The 16548-nt window shown below is 43.9% G+C and overlaps 1 protein-coding gene across 2 annotated transcripts in view; it reads left to right on the top strand.

Moving 5' to 3' along the window:
• Nucleotides 1-6767: 6767 nt before the first annotated feature.
• Nucleotides 6768-16548, top strand: part of LOC148025430 (C2H2 and C2HC zinc fingers superfamily protein) — a 115002-nt gene continuing 105221 nt past the window's right edge. For both annotated transcript variants that reach the window (XR_015693095.1, XM_087692558.1), the window contains exons 1-4: nt 6768-7070; nt 7529-7603; nt 7696-7726; nt 7973-8055. Coding sequence is in view for 1 of the 2 variants with exons in the window: in XM_087692558.1 (XP_087548684.1) it covers nt 7065-7070; nt 7529-7603; nt 7696-7726; nt 7973-8055 (195 nt within the window). In the remaining variant the exon portion in view is untranslated. The remainder of the gene's footprint in view (nt 7071-7528; nt 7604-7695; nt 7727-7972; nt 8056-16548) is intronic.

The raw sequence follows: 16548 nt of genomic DNA, 5'->3' as shown, positions 1-16548 counted from the left end.
CGTCCTCGCTCTTCGACTTTGACATTCAACTTCTCTACTTTGGAACTAATTTCTATAAGATTCAGATGAAGGTCACGCATGCTTTTAACAAGTTCATCCATTACATCATTTTTAGAATGAACAGAAGAAGAAAGAGCTGGTTGATTAGTCAAAGGAATAGGGGATTTTGAAGGTGGAACAAGCTCCATCAATGGAGTTGTTAAAGTTGAAGTAGAGCCCAATCTTAGTCGCATCTGCTCTCTTCGAGCAATCATGTTAACTGCATCAGTAACATTTGTCCATGCAGTCTTGACTCCTGATTCGAAGGTAGCATGTTCTAGGGGATCAGCAAGCTTCTCTTGCAGAATGGGATCTGCAACCTTAAGGAATAATTCAATCTTCTGACCTTCCATACTTTGTTAGTCTTCAGCATCAAGTTGTCCAAATTTACTTTCAAACTCAAGGTATAGAGCTGTTGTAGCTAAACCTTTGTTGGGTTTTTCAACCCATTAAGTGAAACTTTTCTTCGTCACTAGGCCAAAGTCTTCTATGAAGAATTTCTTCGCGTAGGGCTTTTTTGAATGCAGCCCAATCCGCATCTTGTTGAAAAAGACCATGGATTCTTTCTTGAAGACCATGCTTTGCTAGTCTGGCAAAATAACGTCTCCATGCATAGTGTGGTACACCAAAGAAAAGCATTTTTTCAACATATAAGCGAATAAAAACAGAGACATTTTGACCATTAAATTGCTTTAATTCATGCCCAACTTCCTCTAGGGCCTTGATAGCTGTGGAATCAATCTTCTCTTCGTCTTGCCTTTGTTGTTGTTGTTGTAACATTTGGATTTGTTGTTGCTGAGTCTGCTGCAGTATGCGCACCAATTATTGTAGAGTATCTCCTGAAGAATCCCCCATCTTGGAGTTCTCTTACACCGACCTTCACGTCGGGTTCACCAATGTCGCAGCGCGTAGGATTGAAGGTCACCACAGGGGTTTGGCAAGAGAAGAATGTATGGGGGTTCAAGAGCTTAGACTTCGGAGATGGTAGAGATAAGAGAAGGGTTGAAGGTTTCAAGCCAAGTTCTTGAAGATAAGAGACAGCGGGTGTAGGTAGATTCAAGGAGAGAAGTAGATGGAAGACAAGGGGTTCGAAGAGATTGAAGATGTAGAAGAATACTCCCAAAAAGAATTAGAAAATATAGAAGAATACTAACAGAGATGAAGCCTGTCAGTTTCTTTCAGCATTATGAGAAAATATAACTCTAATAGATAAAAACGTGTACAAAATAATACCTTCCTTTATGCTGCTCAGATCGCCAATATGATGCTTCCAATGGCTCCGAAAGGGGGGTTAAATATCAGGATACCCGACTAGAATCCTGCCAGATCACTCCTTCTTCATCTCCTACTTTCGGAGTGTTGTTCACTGCCTGAAAACAGCGATCGCGCGTTGCGTGATTTCGTTAATCTCTTTTTTTTACAGAAAATCCTCTTAATTTGGCTGAAAGCTACATGCTTTCTTTTACATGTCCTCCTAATCTAGAAGTTATCTATAGTTTTATGTATTTTTACAAGAGACAATATTTAGAATATCAAAATTTTACTAAAAACTTGTCCAAAAAAATCTAATATTTTGAACCATGGACACTAATACTAATGTCTAAAGTGGCATTGGCTCTCTAAATCTAAAAGTAAGCCACACTCTAGATTTTTTTTACACGGTGTGTGTGTAGCGGCACGACACCGTAAGATCATGTGGACGCATGAGGGAATGCCTGCTTTGAGGCTAATGAGTAGCATTGAAATTGAGGAGGGTTAGCTTTACATAGATTCCATGTTCATGAACATCTTTCTTTTGAGGAAATCAAGGGCATGTAGTGTGTAGTTTGTATCGAAGCACATGCCAAAGCACCTCTGTGTGTGTGTGTGTGTGTTGTAGAAACTAATGATTAGTAGTGAGTTGCTTTGTTTATTCCTTCTCAATATACAAACTACTTTACATGTTTTGCTTTTGTGTTTTGGATGTGAAAAGGTAAAAATGCACTTAAAAAAATTTCTAGCATTACAAAAGTAGGCTAGCTAGTTACATATCACACTTGTCCTCTTGGCCAAGTTCTCATGACTAATGTGACCTAGCACCTTGGTAGTGTGCCATATCCACCAAACCATATTCTTGATTGTTTGTCCATTCATTTCCATCCTCTTGCCTTGGAACACCATACTAACTATGGAATTCTAAATCTCCTACAAAGTAATAGTACAATTAGTGTGTAAATGCAAGCACTTCCATATTATCTCCACAAAACCCTTCATCAAACACACAAAGCTACATTTGACTTACTTCCAAGTCATGTTGTTGCAGGTGAGGCAAAATATGAGACCATGCTTGGTTAGCAATACAACCATCTAAGAACAAATGCTCCATTGTTTCTTGGTCACCATATCCATAATGCCATTTGAGATACCTCTAACTTGCAACCTACTCGATGTGGGGTGAAGGCACCCATGATGACCCTCTGAGTAAAATCCTTGTGTTTCAAGTGGTATCTTTATTGCCAAATGTTCTTTTAATACATTTTCAAGCTTGTCTATAGTAATATTCTTCCCCCTCCCCCCCCCCCCCCCCCCTCTTGTGAATAGTGTGGTGTTAAGGGAAAGAAAGAAAACGCATTAGAGATCTATTGAGTACACAATAGTTATGCTACGAAAGTGCAAGGTGTTATGTATGCAATGTGTGTGTGGGGATGCAATGTACATGTGCATCATGCACTCTTAACAAAGATCTTCAAGTTCTTAAGCTTCATATGAAGTGGCCAAAATAGTAGATTTCTAATACTTGACTTCTTCTTGACCTTATCCAGGATCCATTGGACTTTTGCTTGGTCAATAACTTGGTTCCCCCTTTGGAATCCGAGGTATTTGAATATTATACTTATACTAACAACCCTTCCTCTCCAACCTAAGTTCATCAAATCATCCTTGGTCATATTGATCAAACATTACTTTTTTATATTGATGTTGAAATTCACGACCTTTTTGTACCACTTCAAGATATCCATAACATTCTCTAATTTTTTATCACTACCTTGAAGCATCATTAGCATGTCATTTGAGAACCCCAGCCCCCATGCCATGGTAACGAACCCCTAACAGATTCCCCTCTTACACCATATTGTCAACCAAACAAAACACAATATGAGTTGCTATAGCAAACAAGAGGAGGCTCAATGGGCACCCTTGCCTAACACCACTTCTTATTTGAATAGGCTTTATAAGAGTTCAACTAATTGAAATGAAAGCTTTCCCCCTTTGAAGGGAATATATGACAAGTTGGCCACCCTTTGGTGGAGCCCCATCTATAACATCACCTACCTTGGGTATCCCTAGCTAACACTATCAAAAGCTTTCTTCACATGAACTTGCTTTATGATAAATTTTTATAGTAAAATAGTGGCCCAATCAAAAGCCATGAAGACGTTCAATACATTATTTAATAGACTTTTGCCCTTAATAAAGCCATAATGATGCATATTTATACATTTTACATTTTTGGTCCCATCTTGTTGGCCAAGGCCTTTGTAGAGATTTTATAGATGGCTACCATCAGTGAGCTAGGATGCCAATGATTTAGTTGGGTACACACGGCCCACTTTGGCACCAAAGTGGTGATACTTCACATCCATGACTCAAGAAGTTGTCCTTTGGTCCAACACCTATCGACAAGATTAGTTAATATTGCATACTTGACTTTCTCCTAGTAATGCAACATCATTTTTGCAGATGTTCCATTATATCTAGGCGTTTTCCTCTTGCCTAAACTCTTTAGTGTAGTCCCCAGCTCTTCAACAAAAAATCTTTGAAGTAACAAAGCATTATCTTCATTCGTGACTACTCTACTGACTAAGCCCAAAATCTTATCAATTGCACCGCCCTTTAGTTTATTCCATTATGAGCTTGATAGAGCACTTCAAAATGCATCTTGCAAACAACTGCAACATTTTACTAATTTATTTCCTAGGTCTCATCCTCTGTTTGCAATACCACAATACTTTCCTTAGCTCCTCTCCTTTTAAGAGAGTTGATAGACCCATAAGATATATTATGCATGTCCCTTATGAGCCTTTTGTTGTACACCAGATCAAAATTTTCAAATTTCCTCACTAAGGCAGAATATTTGATCAATTGAGCTTGCTTGAGTTCTTCTACTTCAAAATCAATGAGATGTCTCATACAAGCAATAATTAGCCAAATACCTTGCCAACAAATACTCAGAAGGAGAATGTTAGCAAACTGCACCCAAGGATCAACCTTGTCCCTAACAACATTGTCTTGCATGATGTTGGTGTCACCATCAATAAAATAATTGAAAGTAGTTTGCATTAAATGCCTACGATTGGCTCCAACCACATATGTTGGCCTTAGAACCATCGTGGCTTAAAATGACTTGATACTAGGTAGACCGGTAGATGATTAAAGAGTAGGGTACTACAATCCACCTTCTCCACAATTTGTGGTACCTATTCTCCCTCCACGGAAGAGTACCAACTATCCAAATCTGGCACAGTAGTAGGGAAGGAAACTAAGAGAGTTATAGTTTGTAGTCCACAACCATCTTGTAGGAAATCACTCGAGTCCACTAAACATAATTTATCAACAAAGTTGCCCCAATCTTCTAACTCCTCCCTATGTATTCTAGTTGCTTGTGATGAGGGATTTGCTTCGTTGAGCCCTATGTTGAAATCTCATGTGACTAAACTTCTCCTCACTTCTAGACTTGACAGCTCGTGCCATAAATCACTTCTCTCACTTGCACTATTTGGCCCATAAATATTAATAATATCCAACATTTCATTGTTCCAAAATATACTCACCACTAGACCCCTACGACTTTGAGAATTGAACTTCAAATAGGGCATAGTCTCAGTCTTCACAAAAGTGGCATCCTAACACATCCCCCATACTCCCTCCATAGAAGTGAATGTAATCCCCATGGGAGAAAATCACATGACTCTTGACATGTAGCTTGTGTTCTTATATTAGAACCATGTCAAGGTTTTGTTAACGCATGCATTTCCAAAAAAGCCCCTTTTTGGTTGTGCCATTTAATCCCTTAACATTAAAACTTGCCACCCTAATGTTGTCCGGGGTCATTGTTAGAGAGACTTTGTTTATTCTGTGCTCTACCAAAACCTTTCTCATCTCTCTCCCAATTTGCTTGGTCATTGAAAAACATACTCGTGGACTCTCCCAAAATGCTTGCTCATGTATGGCCATAGGCCAATTAGGGTCTTGCCATTTGATGCCATGAGGAACCGGCCATATGAATTTTAGCATCCAAGCTTGGGTATTCTTGTTCCAAATGCTCCAATGGAACTTTGCTAATGTTGGCAAATGCATTAGCTTGACGATTTCTCCCCTTTGGTATCATGGCTTTGGACCATATATTTTTAATTTGCAGCAATTGCTTGACCCAAGTATTATCTAGCACTTCTAGGCTTTGCTTCCCTTCATTGGATTTGGTCCTTATGCTTATGGACCAATTGCCATTCACCATCTTTCTCATTGTTACTTCCCCCTTTTGCCAAGTCATGGTTGTTGCCTTTCTTAGCCACAACAACCCACATCATGTCTTTATTTGCGGTAGGCTTAGCATTGTCTTCTTCTTGTAGAGACTGACACTCTTTAAAATAATGACACCATTGGCTGCACTGATAATAATAGATCCATGCAAACTTACTCTAGCTAAGCTTGAGCTGGAGATCCCCAATACATGGGACAGTGATATTGATGAAGTAAGGTTTTTGTTGCATTATATCCCATAGTAGACAAATCCTATTTCAAAAGGGATGGGCCAAAGGTGATATGTATAAGGACTGATCCAATCCTTTTGCAATATATGGAAGGAAATTCCAAAGGTATATTGGCAAGTCAGGAATTTTGACTCGTATTGGGCAGTCCTTTCTAAGACAATCTTGGCCCATCTCCACCGATTGCCATGGCATAATATAGACCAAATCAAGCCCCCAAAAATACACCCTTTGCTTTTGCACTTTCTATGTAGCTCCTCGCTTTGTCAAAAACCACATTGAAGAATCCCCTACCCCCATTGTATATCTGGTTCGTAGTGTCTTCCCCTTTAGGCATTGTATTAAACCAAGTGGTTGCTTCAATGAGCTTTGGAGGCTTCCCTATGAAGAATACCATAACAAATTTGGCATTAAACCTAAGGACATTGGCATAGACTTTGTTTGCATGAAGCATGATTTTTGTGGTAGGGCCTTCCTTCCTTCTCTCCATCTTTATTTAGAGGTAGCTCACCAAGATTTTAGACACAACTTGGAGATTAGCTTCCAAGTAGAGTTGAACATTTCTTGTGAACCTATGGATTTCTATTTTGATGAAGCAACATACGGATTTTGTTGTCCCTCCATAGATGATTCACTTTGTAGCAACCTTTCTTCTATTTCCACACTAAGGCTGGTGCCCTCTTCCTTCTTCTTATGTTTGAGCTCCTAGCTTTAGTTTGCAATTACTCATTCCCTTCAAGTTTCTCGTGTACCATTGGCTCATCTTGATCACTAGACCATCTTGCCCTTCGTAGTAGCAGAGAGCATGGAAGGTCCCATGCCGAGCCTTGCACGAGGAGAAGGTGCCATGTGGAGAGTAGTTAGGTGGTGGAGCACGTGTGAATTTAATTGGGTTTAAGAGATACGTTCACAAATAGAGTTTACCATCTTCACTAAGCTATTCAATTCTAATAAAACGAATCAAGGTGACTTAAAACCTCCTTGCGATGCACTAACGGGTGACGGGCAGTCCTACTGAATCAACAACAACAACAACAGTGAAATTTCAAAGCCTCTTCGTCTCACCAGTCTCACCACTGTCCCTCGACAGGCCTCGCTGGTGCCATCACTTCGAAAACAGAATTGGCCCCTTAACGCGAGACCTGTAGAAACTGACTGCAGCGAGCACGTGCCTCTCTCTCTTTGTTTGGAAATTCTGCAGGCTCAGCAAGGGCGGGACAGCTACTGTCGTTCAGACATGAAGATTGCGGATTGGTTTTAGCTATCCATCTTTTGATCATGCAGGTTGGATGGTTTCCTCCCCTGTCTCTGTATCTCCTTCTCTGAATCATCTGAATTTATCTTTGTTGTTTTGGCTTTTTCTGATTGTTATTGTCGGGGTCGGGGGTATCTCCGCAGTATCATTTCTGTGCATTTCCGTTATCATCGTTATTTCTCATCGCGTCGCGCTGGGTTTGTCTTGTCATTATTATTGTTCGTACATCTTTGATCTTGCAGGTCAGATCGCATCCTTTTCCATCTCTGGATTGTTTGTATAAGGCTTTGCTCTTACTGTTCCTCACGTTTATAGTCAGGGATGACCATGAATCGTCCTTTGTTGTTCTTGTTTCCCTCATTATTATTTTTGCTGGTGGCACTGCCCCCATTGTCATCATCTTATGCGCAGTTGTGTTGCTATCATAATTTCTGATCGTTCTCTGTGTATTTTGTGTGACGATTGTTTCTCTTGCTGTTATTGCCAGACCAGTGGAGTAGACAACACATATCGTCGCAAATGGAACAAAGAGGAGTATTTGGAGAGGGCCCGCGAACGCGATGTAAACACACTGCATTCTTCTGTTTCTGACTTTTCTTTAATTTTACCTCTCTCAAATGGCTTGTAAAGGTTCTCTCTCCCTCTTTGATTCAGGAGCATGAAGGAGAAAGGCACCGGCCGAAAGGTGAATAGTATAGACTTCTTGTAGAAAATAGTATTTGTGAACAATATGAAGTTGATAAGCATGGGTGATATCAAGTCGTCTATTGAAATGCAAAGGAGACCACCTGCTCCATTTTCCTTAAGATGAATACATGTATATCTTTACAAGGAACAATTTTTCATTTTTAAAGGCGGGATAGTTCCAGTTATGAATCAAGAATTTACAATGGGGTTTACTTATCATACATATGACATGCCCTGTCTGTAGTTCGTATACCTCCTATTCAAAGGAAACCATTAAAGCATCGAGACTATGAAGTTGATCTCACCTCCCGATTGGGCAAAACACAGGTTTGCATTGTTAATCTTCTTCTTCAACATTTGTAAGGGATTTTATCAATAGAATAATTATAGTATTGCTATGGTGGTTCTTTTTTAATTCCTCTAAGTTTCATATTTTTTTCGTAGTTTGGCAGTGTTTAAATTTTTCTAATCTTAGTTTTGGTTAGGCATTGGGTTCCCATTGGGAAGTGCTTTTCTGCGTGTGTGTGTGAGGAACATTTTTCAATGAGAGTTGTTCACTTGTTTATATTCGTCGTGGGAGCTCTTCAAATGCTCACTTATTGTGACAACATTGTGATGATCAACCATATACATAATGGGAGATAGCACGAGGGATAGTGATGCCACACTCAGGAGTTTGATCCTCCCCTTCCTTAACCATGCAATTGTAAATGTAAACAATTTGATTTTGATAGTATCCATGCACATCTTATTCTATCCACTAAAGATTGTTGACAGTCTCTTGGTGCAATAGTCAAATGAGAACCATAGGATCTTGAAACAATGAAACTGACAAGTAGATTGGCCTTTTTACATGAATAGGTCGACCTTTTCTACATGATATTTTAATTGTATTGTCGAACATGGATGGAAACATGTCTTTTCATATGCTGAGAAATGCGTTTGTAGATGCTTTGTCAATGGAGTTTACCCGTTCTATTGAACATGCACAGAGATGTGCTTTAGGTAGAAGCAAAACTATTAATGTAGAGTTGAATAGAAGCAGTGTCACAAATGCGAATAAGCCATTCTTGTAGGTACAGGATGTTAATAGTAAATAATGACAATTATACATTCTCATGTGAAGCATGCTTAGTGCATGCAAAAAGCAATTTTTGTGTCTCTTTATAGTCGCCCAACCTTTTGAGATCATCCAGAGTGTTGATGTCATCATTGCTTGCACCATGCCTTGTATTTACTATTATTGGAGTGTGTTTTGTTGCCATCATCATCCAATCGTCATGCGTCACTGTGGATTGTGGCTATTGCATTTTGGAATCCATGATGAGTGTGACACACTCTTGTTGTTCTTGGCATCTTCGATATCACTCTCAACTTAGCTCACATGGTCCTCGAAATAGAAATGTTAAGGTCTCTTTGTATCATGTTCAACATACAACATTCATTCATTCATTCATTTTTTGAGTTCTCTTCATCTTGAGTTGTACATTACACTTTGTGTCTATTGTACACTTTGCATTTTTGTAATTGCTTGAGCATTTCTTTATATGGTGTCATACCTAAGCCTTAATCTAAAAGCTTGGCACTAAAGAGAAGTAATAACATAAGACAATAATGTGTTAGCCTCTTACTTAGTAGTGCTACTCGGAGCCTATTTTTTTGGCACCAAGACCCTCCTCCATGAAGGCTTCCATTGTTGCATCCACTTTTGACATGAGGAAACATAGCATGTACGACCAAGGCTGAGACACATAGACTTAGATAGAAACAAGCAAAACTCAAACCCTAAACGCAAAACGCAAAACGCGAAAGCTCAAAACTCAAACACAAAGAGAAACGCAGAGAGAAGAATCTTTGAAGTGAATAAATGCTGCAAATGAATGTAAGAGTATACAGAATGCTCAAGGGCAGAGCAATGCAGCGTTGGAGAGTGATGTGTCAGAAGTGGTGTAGCAATGGAAGTGTGAACATAAGCTGTAATAAATTGCTAAAACACAAGACAAAAGAGAAAGGGAAAGAAAGAATACAATATAGACGAGAACTCAGATGTATGCTCAGGAAATGGAATCCATATATCAGACACAAGATTGTCGCATAGAACAGTAAGTCACTGGCTGCATGGGCACCGGCACCATCTCCTCTCTCCATGGGAACTCCAGGTGGTGAACTGACCAACTGAGGAGGAGGAGCCCAGAATAAATAGGCACAAATAATGCCATAAAATATGTCAAGTCGGCCAGCAATAAATGCCCAATGCGACCATAAAATGACACAATAAAAAATGCGCAAATAACCTAAATAATGTGCCCAAGCCTCTACAGGTCTGTCAGAGTGCAGCGGTGCGGAAGCGTAGGACTGAGAGAGAGAGAACGCAGAGAGAAAAAGGGAGAGAAAGAGACAGTGTACAATGATCTGCTGTATATAGTATGCTGAATACAAAGATATACACGGGCGCAGTGCGCTGGACTGCGTGTCTCCACCTCGACGATGCGACCTGCTGTCCACCTCGAAGTCTGCTGCAGTCTGCACTCTCTGCTGTCTGAAATCTGTGAACAGAGACAGAAATCTGCACGGCACCGGTCTGTAATCTGCGATAGAGAAGAATGGCCAGACTGCTGAAAACGTCAGCAATAAATAGGCGAAAAATCACCTAGAACGGGGCTCAAAAATGGGGCGCAGCCTGATAAAAATGGCTGCAGGCAGTCGGACTGCCACGTGGCACAGACCGACTGCACAGTCCGACTGTGCAGCTGGTCCGACTGCTGGACCGACTGTGCTGCTGCCTAAAAAACAGGCTATGAACTCTAACACCCCCTCTCAGAGCCTGGACAGGGCAGAAGCCTGAGGGATCTGGAATGTTGCCGAAGTAGAGCCTGAGGAAGCGCCTTCGTAAACAAATCCGCAAGATTATCCTCCGTCTTGCAATTCTCCACAGTGATGGTCTCATCCAGAAGCTTTTCTCGGATGAAGTGGTACTGGATCTCAATGTGCTTCGTCCGAGCATGAAAAACAGGATTCCTTGCCAAGGCAATGCAACTCTCATTGTCACATCGCAGCAATGTAGGACGAGTCTGGGGGCACCCAAGCTCCTCCAACAATCTCCGAAGCCACACAACCTCGCATGTGGTGGAAGATGCGGTCCGATACTCCACCTCAGTAGACGAAAGGGCTACTGTGGGCTGCTTCTTGCTACTCCATGAAATAACACCTGCACCCAAAGTAAAGCAGTAACCTGTTGTAGATCGCCTGTGGTCCACGTAACCGGCCCAATCCGAGTCGCTCCAATCTGCAAGTACAAGATCTGACCCATCTGTCCCTGCGGGGTAATGAATCCCCAAATCAGACGTCCCCCTCAGATACCGAAGTATCCTCTGAGCAGCCTGCCAATGCACCGTCTTAGGTTCACTCATGAACCCTGCCAAGAGCCCAACAGCAAAACATAGATCAACCCTCGTGTTGAGAAGCCAAATCAAGGACCCTATCAACTGTCGATAGCGGGAAGCATCCGCCAAAGGAGAAGCTGAGTGGGAAGTGGCCTTCCAGTTCGGATCCATAGGAGTAGAGAGGGCCCGACAATCTTCCATCTCAAAAGTCACCAAGAGCTCCTGTACATATCTCTGTTGGGAGAGAAAGATCCCCCTCTGAGACTGATAAATCTCATGGCCTAGAAAGAAATGGAGTAGCCCCAAATCCGTCATCTCGAACGTCCGATGTAAAGCTGACTTTGTCTCCTGGACTTGCTGTGCATCATCACCTGTGACAATCAAATCATCAACATATAATACAAACAGCACACAACCTTCCCCGGAAGTGTGAACATACAGCTGCGGGTCGGCCTTGGACCGCCGATATCCCAACTGAGTCTGGAGGAACGAATCAATCTTCTCGTTCCAAGCTCGCGGGGCCTGCTTGAGACCATACAGGGCCTTCTTCAACCTGTAGACTTTCCCATCCGCAGAACCAAAGCCAGGAGGCTGCTCAATGTAGATCTCCTCCTTTAAGTCACCATTCAGGAAGGCCGACTTCACATCCAGCTGATAAACAGGCCATCTCCTATGGCCAGCCAAAGCAAGAACAGCTCTAATGGTTGCCATACGAGCTGTAGGGGCAAAGGTGTCATGACAGTCAATCCCTGGGCGCTGGGCAAAACCCTTAGTAACAAGGCGAGCCTTGTGCTTATCCAAAGTACCATCACTGAGATATTTGGTCTTGAAGACCCACTTGACTCCAATCACCTTCTTCTTCGGGGGGCGTGGCACAAGTGACCAAGTGCCATTCCTCTCAATAGCGTCCAACTCAGCTTCCATAGCTTTCTTCCATGGGGCGGACTGTAAAGCCTCCTTCACGGAGGTGGGCTCTCGATCCTGCATAACTCGGGACATCAAACAATAATTGGAGCAAACAAGCTCCGAAGAATGCGCCTGGTGCCTCCGTGACCGCCGCGGACCATCCTGCGGTCCCCACTCTTCAGGAACCCCCTCGATCCCTGAATCACGGAGTGTGTCACGGGCCCAGCGAGGAGGAGGCCGAACCTCCCCTCGTCGTTCTCCATCAGTAGAAGACTCTGGAATGTCCACCGGTGGTAACTCCTCAGAAGGATCCGGTGGAACAGTAGACTCTGTGTCAGAAACAGAATCATAATCAAACGGCACAGGCTCCAGTGGAACTGTAGAAGGAGCCAAACTCTCCCTTGGATCTCCAAGAACGGAATGCTCCTCACCCGTTGAAGAAGCCGGAACCTCCACAAACCGCACATCACGGCTAGTATATACATCCCGCTTGACGGGATCATACAGTTGGTAGCCTTGGGACTGGGAGCTGTAGCCAACAAATACCTGTTTTCCGGAAGCCGCTTCAAATTTGTCACGGTGAGCCTTGGGAATGTGAACATAGGCATCACACCCAAAGACCCGAAAGTAAGAAACATCTGGCTTCGTCCCAAAATAAGCCTCAAATGGAGTCATCCCTTCCACGGCCGAAGTAGGAGATCGATTAAGGATGTGGACTGTAGTAGCCACAGCCTCGGCCCACAGAACCTGAGGGGTCTGTCGGTGCTCCATCATGGTGCGCGCCATCTCGATCACACTGCGGTTCTTCCGTTCTAGAACACCATTTTCTTGAGGAGTATTGGTATTGGCAAACTCCTGGTGAATTCCTCTATCTGCACAAAACCGAGCAAATTCATTAGACACAAATTCACCTCCCTTGTCGGATCGCAAGGTCTTCAACTTCCGGCCTGATCGGTTCTCCTCAAAGAGAAGCCAATCCTTGAAGTGCGAGAAAGCTTCTGACTTTAGTGCCAAAAAATAGGCCCATGTCATCCTGCTGTAGTCATCCACGATCAGCATGAAGTACGAGCTCCCACGCAGGGACTCATTCCTCATAGGGCCACATAGATCCGTAGATACTAGCTCCATCGGTGAAGTAGACCTCCGCAAAGCTGTGTGGGGAATGGCATCCCGATGCTGCTTCCCCCGTATGCAGGAGACACATGGTTGCTGGCTCACCACTATATCCGGCAACCCTCGAACAAGCTGTCCACGTGACGCCTTCCGAAGATAGTCATAGTTCAGGTGACCAAACCGAGCATGCCATAACTCAGACTGTGACTGTGAGGTAAGAAGAAGAGAAGAGAGGGCAGTGGAAGACTTCAGTTTGTAAATGCCGTTCTCCTCATATCCAGATGATAGAACCTTCCTCGATTCACGATCAAGGACTCGCACAGTAGAACTGTCAAATTCCACCAAAAGACCAAGGGAGCAAATCTGATGAACTGAAAGGAGATGGTACCCCAATCCTGGTACATGCAAAACCTCTGAGGTATGGGTGCCACCTCGTCCATCCGGAATAAGTTGCATCTTACCCCGACCTGCAATAGAAACTGAAGAGCTGTCTCCAATGAGAACCTGCCCACGCGAAGGTCGCAGCTGGGCAACACCATCTGATGAAGGAGTCATGTGCCGTGAGGCACCACTATCAATAATCCACTCTCGAGATTGGGGAGCCGCCATCGCAGCATCAGAAGCATTCGGTGAAGCGTCCGCAATGACAACTAAATGTAGAAATGCAGCTGATGAGGGTGCAGCCACTGCTCCAGAATCCTTGGTTTCCTTCTTCTTGGTGTCCTTCGAGTCTTTGTCAGGGCAATCCTTCTTCCAATGGCCAGTCTTTCCACAAATATGGCATGTGGAGTCTTTGTCCTTGTCCTTCTCCTTGTCCTTCTTGGACTTGTTATCCCCCTTCTTCTTCTTTTGGTCCTTCCCCTTCTTCTGAGAGGCTTGACCTGTCAACGCCTCCGTCTTGGAAGCATTCTGTCCCTTTAACTGTTCCTCTTGGTCCAAGACCATAGGAACCAACTCTTCCCAGCGAAGAGTAGACTCTCGCCGCGAAGCAATAAGGGCAGAGTAAAATGTACCGAATCGTGGCGGCAACTGGGACAAGAGTGTAATCGCCATGTCTTCGGAGGAAATTGGCTTCCCCGCATTCTGAACCTGCATCTGTAGCTGCCTTAGCTTGTTAATGTGTTCCCTTAGCGAAGAAGACTTATTGACGGACAAGGTCCGCATCTGTACCTCCAAAGAAACCCTCTTCATCAGGGTCATCCGATTGTACATTTGATCAAGCTCCAGCCATATCTCACGAGCCACCGTCAAGTGCTCGATGTGAGCAATCACGGCTGTAGTGCATGATAGAAAGAGAAAGGATCGAATCCTGGCATTCAGTTTGTCCCAATGAGACTGGGCCCTGGCTAACTCCGCACGAGCATCGGAAGAGAGTTTGGACTCATCTCTTACCGAAGGCCGGTCAATATCTTCCTGTACCAACTCCGCCAAATCATAGGACTCCAGAATGGCCAACATCATAACGCGCCAAATGCGGTAGTTGTCGCCGTCGAGCTTCTGATCTGTAGGAAGAGCCGGTAGGACAGGCACCTTCCGGTCCATAATCGCCTGGAACTCCAAGTCCATCTCTGTAGACATCTTCACCTGCAATGCCTTCTCAAACGCAAAAGCAGCCCCCTCTGACTGGGTAAACTCAGCCTGCTAAGGCTCTTCCGCGTCCCGAAGCTTCTTCACCCGCCGGAGGCGATGAAAAAGCAAAACCTGCACTTTTAGGTTGAAAACTCAAACTTTCTCCGCGTAAAACAGCAGTAAACAGCAGCAAATCCACCACTTGTACTCCTTTCCTGTGCGCCCACACTCGTTTCAGCCTTGTTCCAAGGCGCAGCCCTCCTGTCTGCCCTTAAACGCAAAAAACGCAAATTTGTGTCGCGATGGAAACTCCTTTTCAGGTTGATTCTGCGCTCAGTCAGCCCTCAAACACTGCTCTGATACCATGTCAGAGTGCAGCGGTGCGGAAGCGTAGGACTGAGAGAGAGAGAACGCAGAGAGAAAAAGGGAGAGAAAGAGACAGTGTACAATGAAGATCTGCTGTATATAGTATGCTGAATACAAAGATATACACGGGCGCAGTGCGCTGGACTGCGTGTCTCCACCTTGACGATGCGGCCTGCTGTCCACCTCGAAGTCTGCTGCAGTCTGCACTGTCTGCTGTCTGAAATCTGTGAACAGAGACAGAAATCTGCACGGCACCGGTCTGTAATCTGCGACAGAGAAGAATGGCCAGACTGTTGAAAACGTCAGCAATAAATAGGCGAAAAATCACCTAGAACGGGGCTAAAAAATGGGGCGCAGCCGGATAAAAATGGCTGCAGGCAGTCGGATTGCCACGTGGCAGTCCGACTGCACAGTCCGACTGTGCAGCTGGTCCGACTGCTGGACCGACTGTGCTGCTGCCTAAAAAACAGGCTATGAACTCTAACAAGGTCAGGCTCACACATGAGCTGACATATCTGCTAACACCCTCTCTCAGATCATGGGTGATCTGATACAACACAATGGCACAATGAGAATGAATGATAAACCATACAACATAGAACCACCAAGTAGAACCATGGATATCTAAGGAGTGGGTGATCAAGCCACGACCAAGGTGCCTTGGAGAGAACTTGATGTCGATGTCGATTATACCAGCTCCGAAAAATAGAGAAGATCATAATAGCTCTCAATGTTTGTCAACAATGCCGCTGATGTAGCACACGTGATCATCCTATCACCAATGCCACAGCACATAAATGACCATGGATTCCCCTTCTTTGGCCAGACCGCCAAAGTGTCCCCTCATGTGAGCTCTAGACGAAAGCCACCCGCTCTCTGGCAAAGAACCAACCCATCGTGAACCCAGATATTAATCCTAGCTCCAGGATTTGTACCTGTGAGACTTCGGTCGATGCGTCAGGGACATCCCTCTCTAGATCCTGTGCATTTGTATAGAAATATAGATGAGGTGCGGCTGCCCCATCTCACCACCCTCTCACACTCTCTCTGGCACTGGAGAGTTGTGAGGGATGATCTCACCACCACTACTAGAAAGCAGCTGAGAAAGGGGCCACCAAGCCCTTCCCATGATCTGAAGAAAAGGATCCCTTCCGTGCCTTGGACTTCGCCTTGGCCTGAGGATTTGAGTCGAAATCTAAGTCAGATGATGACGCATCGGAGGAGTCCATGCCCTGTTTCGTCTTCTGCTCCTTTTTCCTCTTGGAAGCCGCTAACTCTTTGCAGTCCTTCCACAAGTGGCCCTTCTTGCCACAATGATAACACTAGGCCTTCGACTTCTTTATCTTCAAACCCCTTTGTGAAGCTACAAGAGCCTCACTAGAATCTCCATGTAATGTATCATTAGTGGATGAGCACGGAGGAGCCATATGTAGAGGATTTAGAAGAGGAGAAGAGAAAAGAAGGTATTTGGAGAGGGAACACA

This window comes from Lygodium microphyllum, chromosome 14 (genome assembly GCF_053477565.2).
Source record: "Lygodium microphyllum isolate KBCC chromosome 14, Lygodium_microphyllum_v1.1.10, whole genome shotgun sequence".
Lineage (NCBI taxonomy): Eukaryota > Viridiplantae > Streptophyta > Polypodiopsida > Schizaeales > Lygodiaceae > Lygodium > Lygodium microphyllum.
The sequence above is the reverse complement of the archived record's forward strand: the minus strand, read 5'-3'. Positions and strand labels throughout refer to the sequence as shown.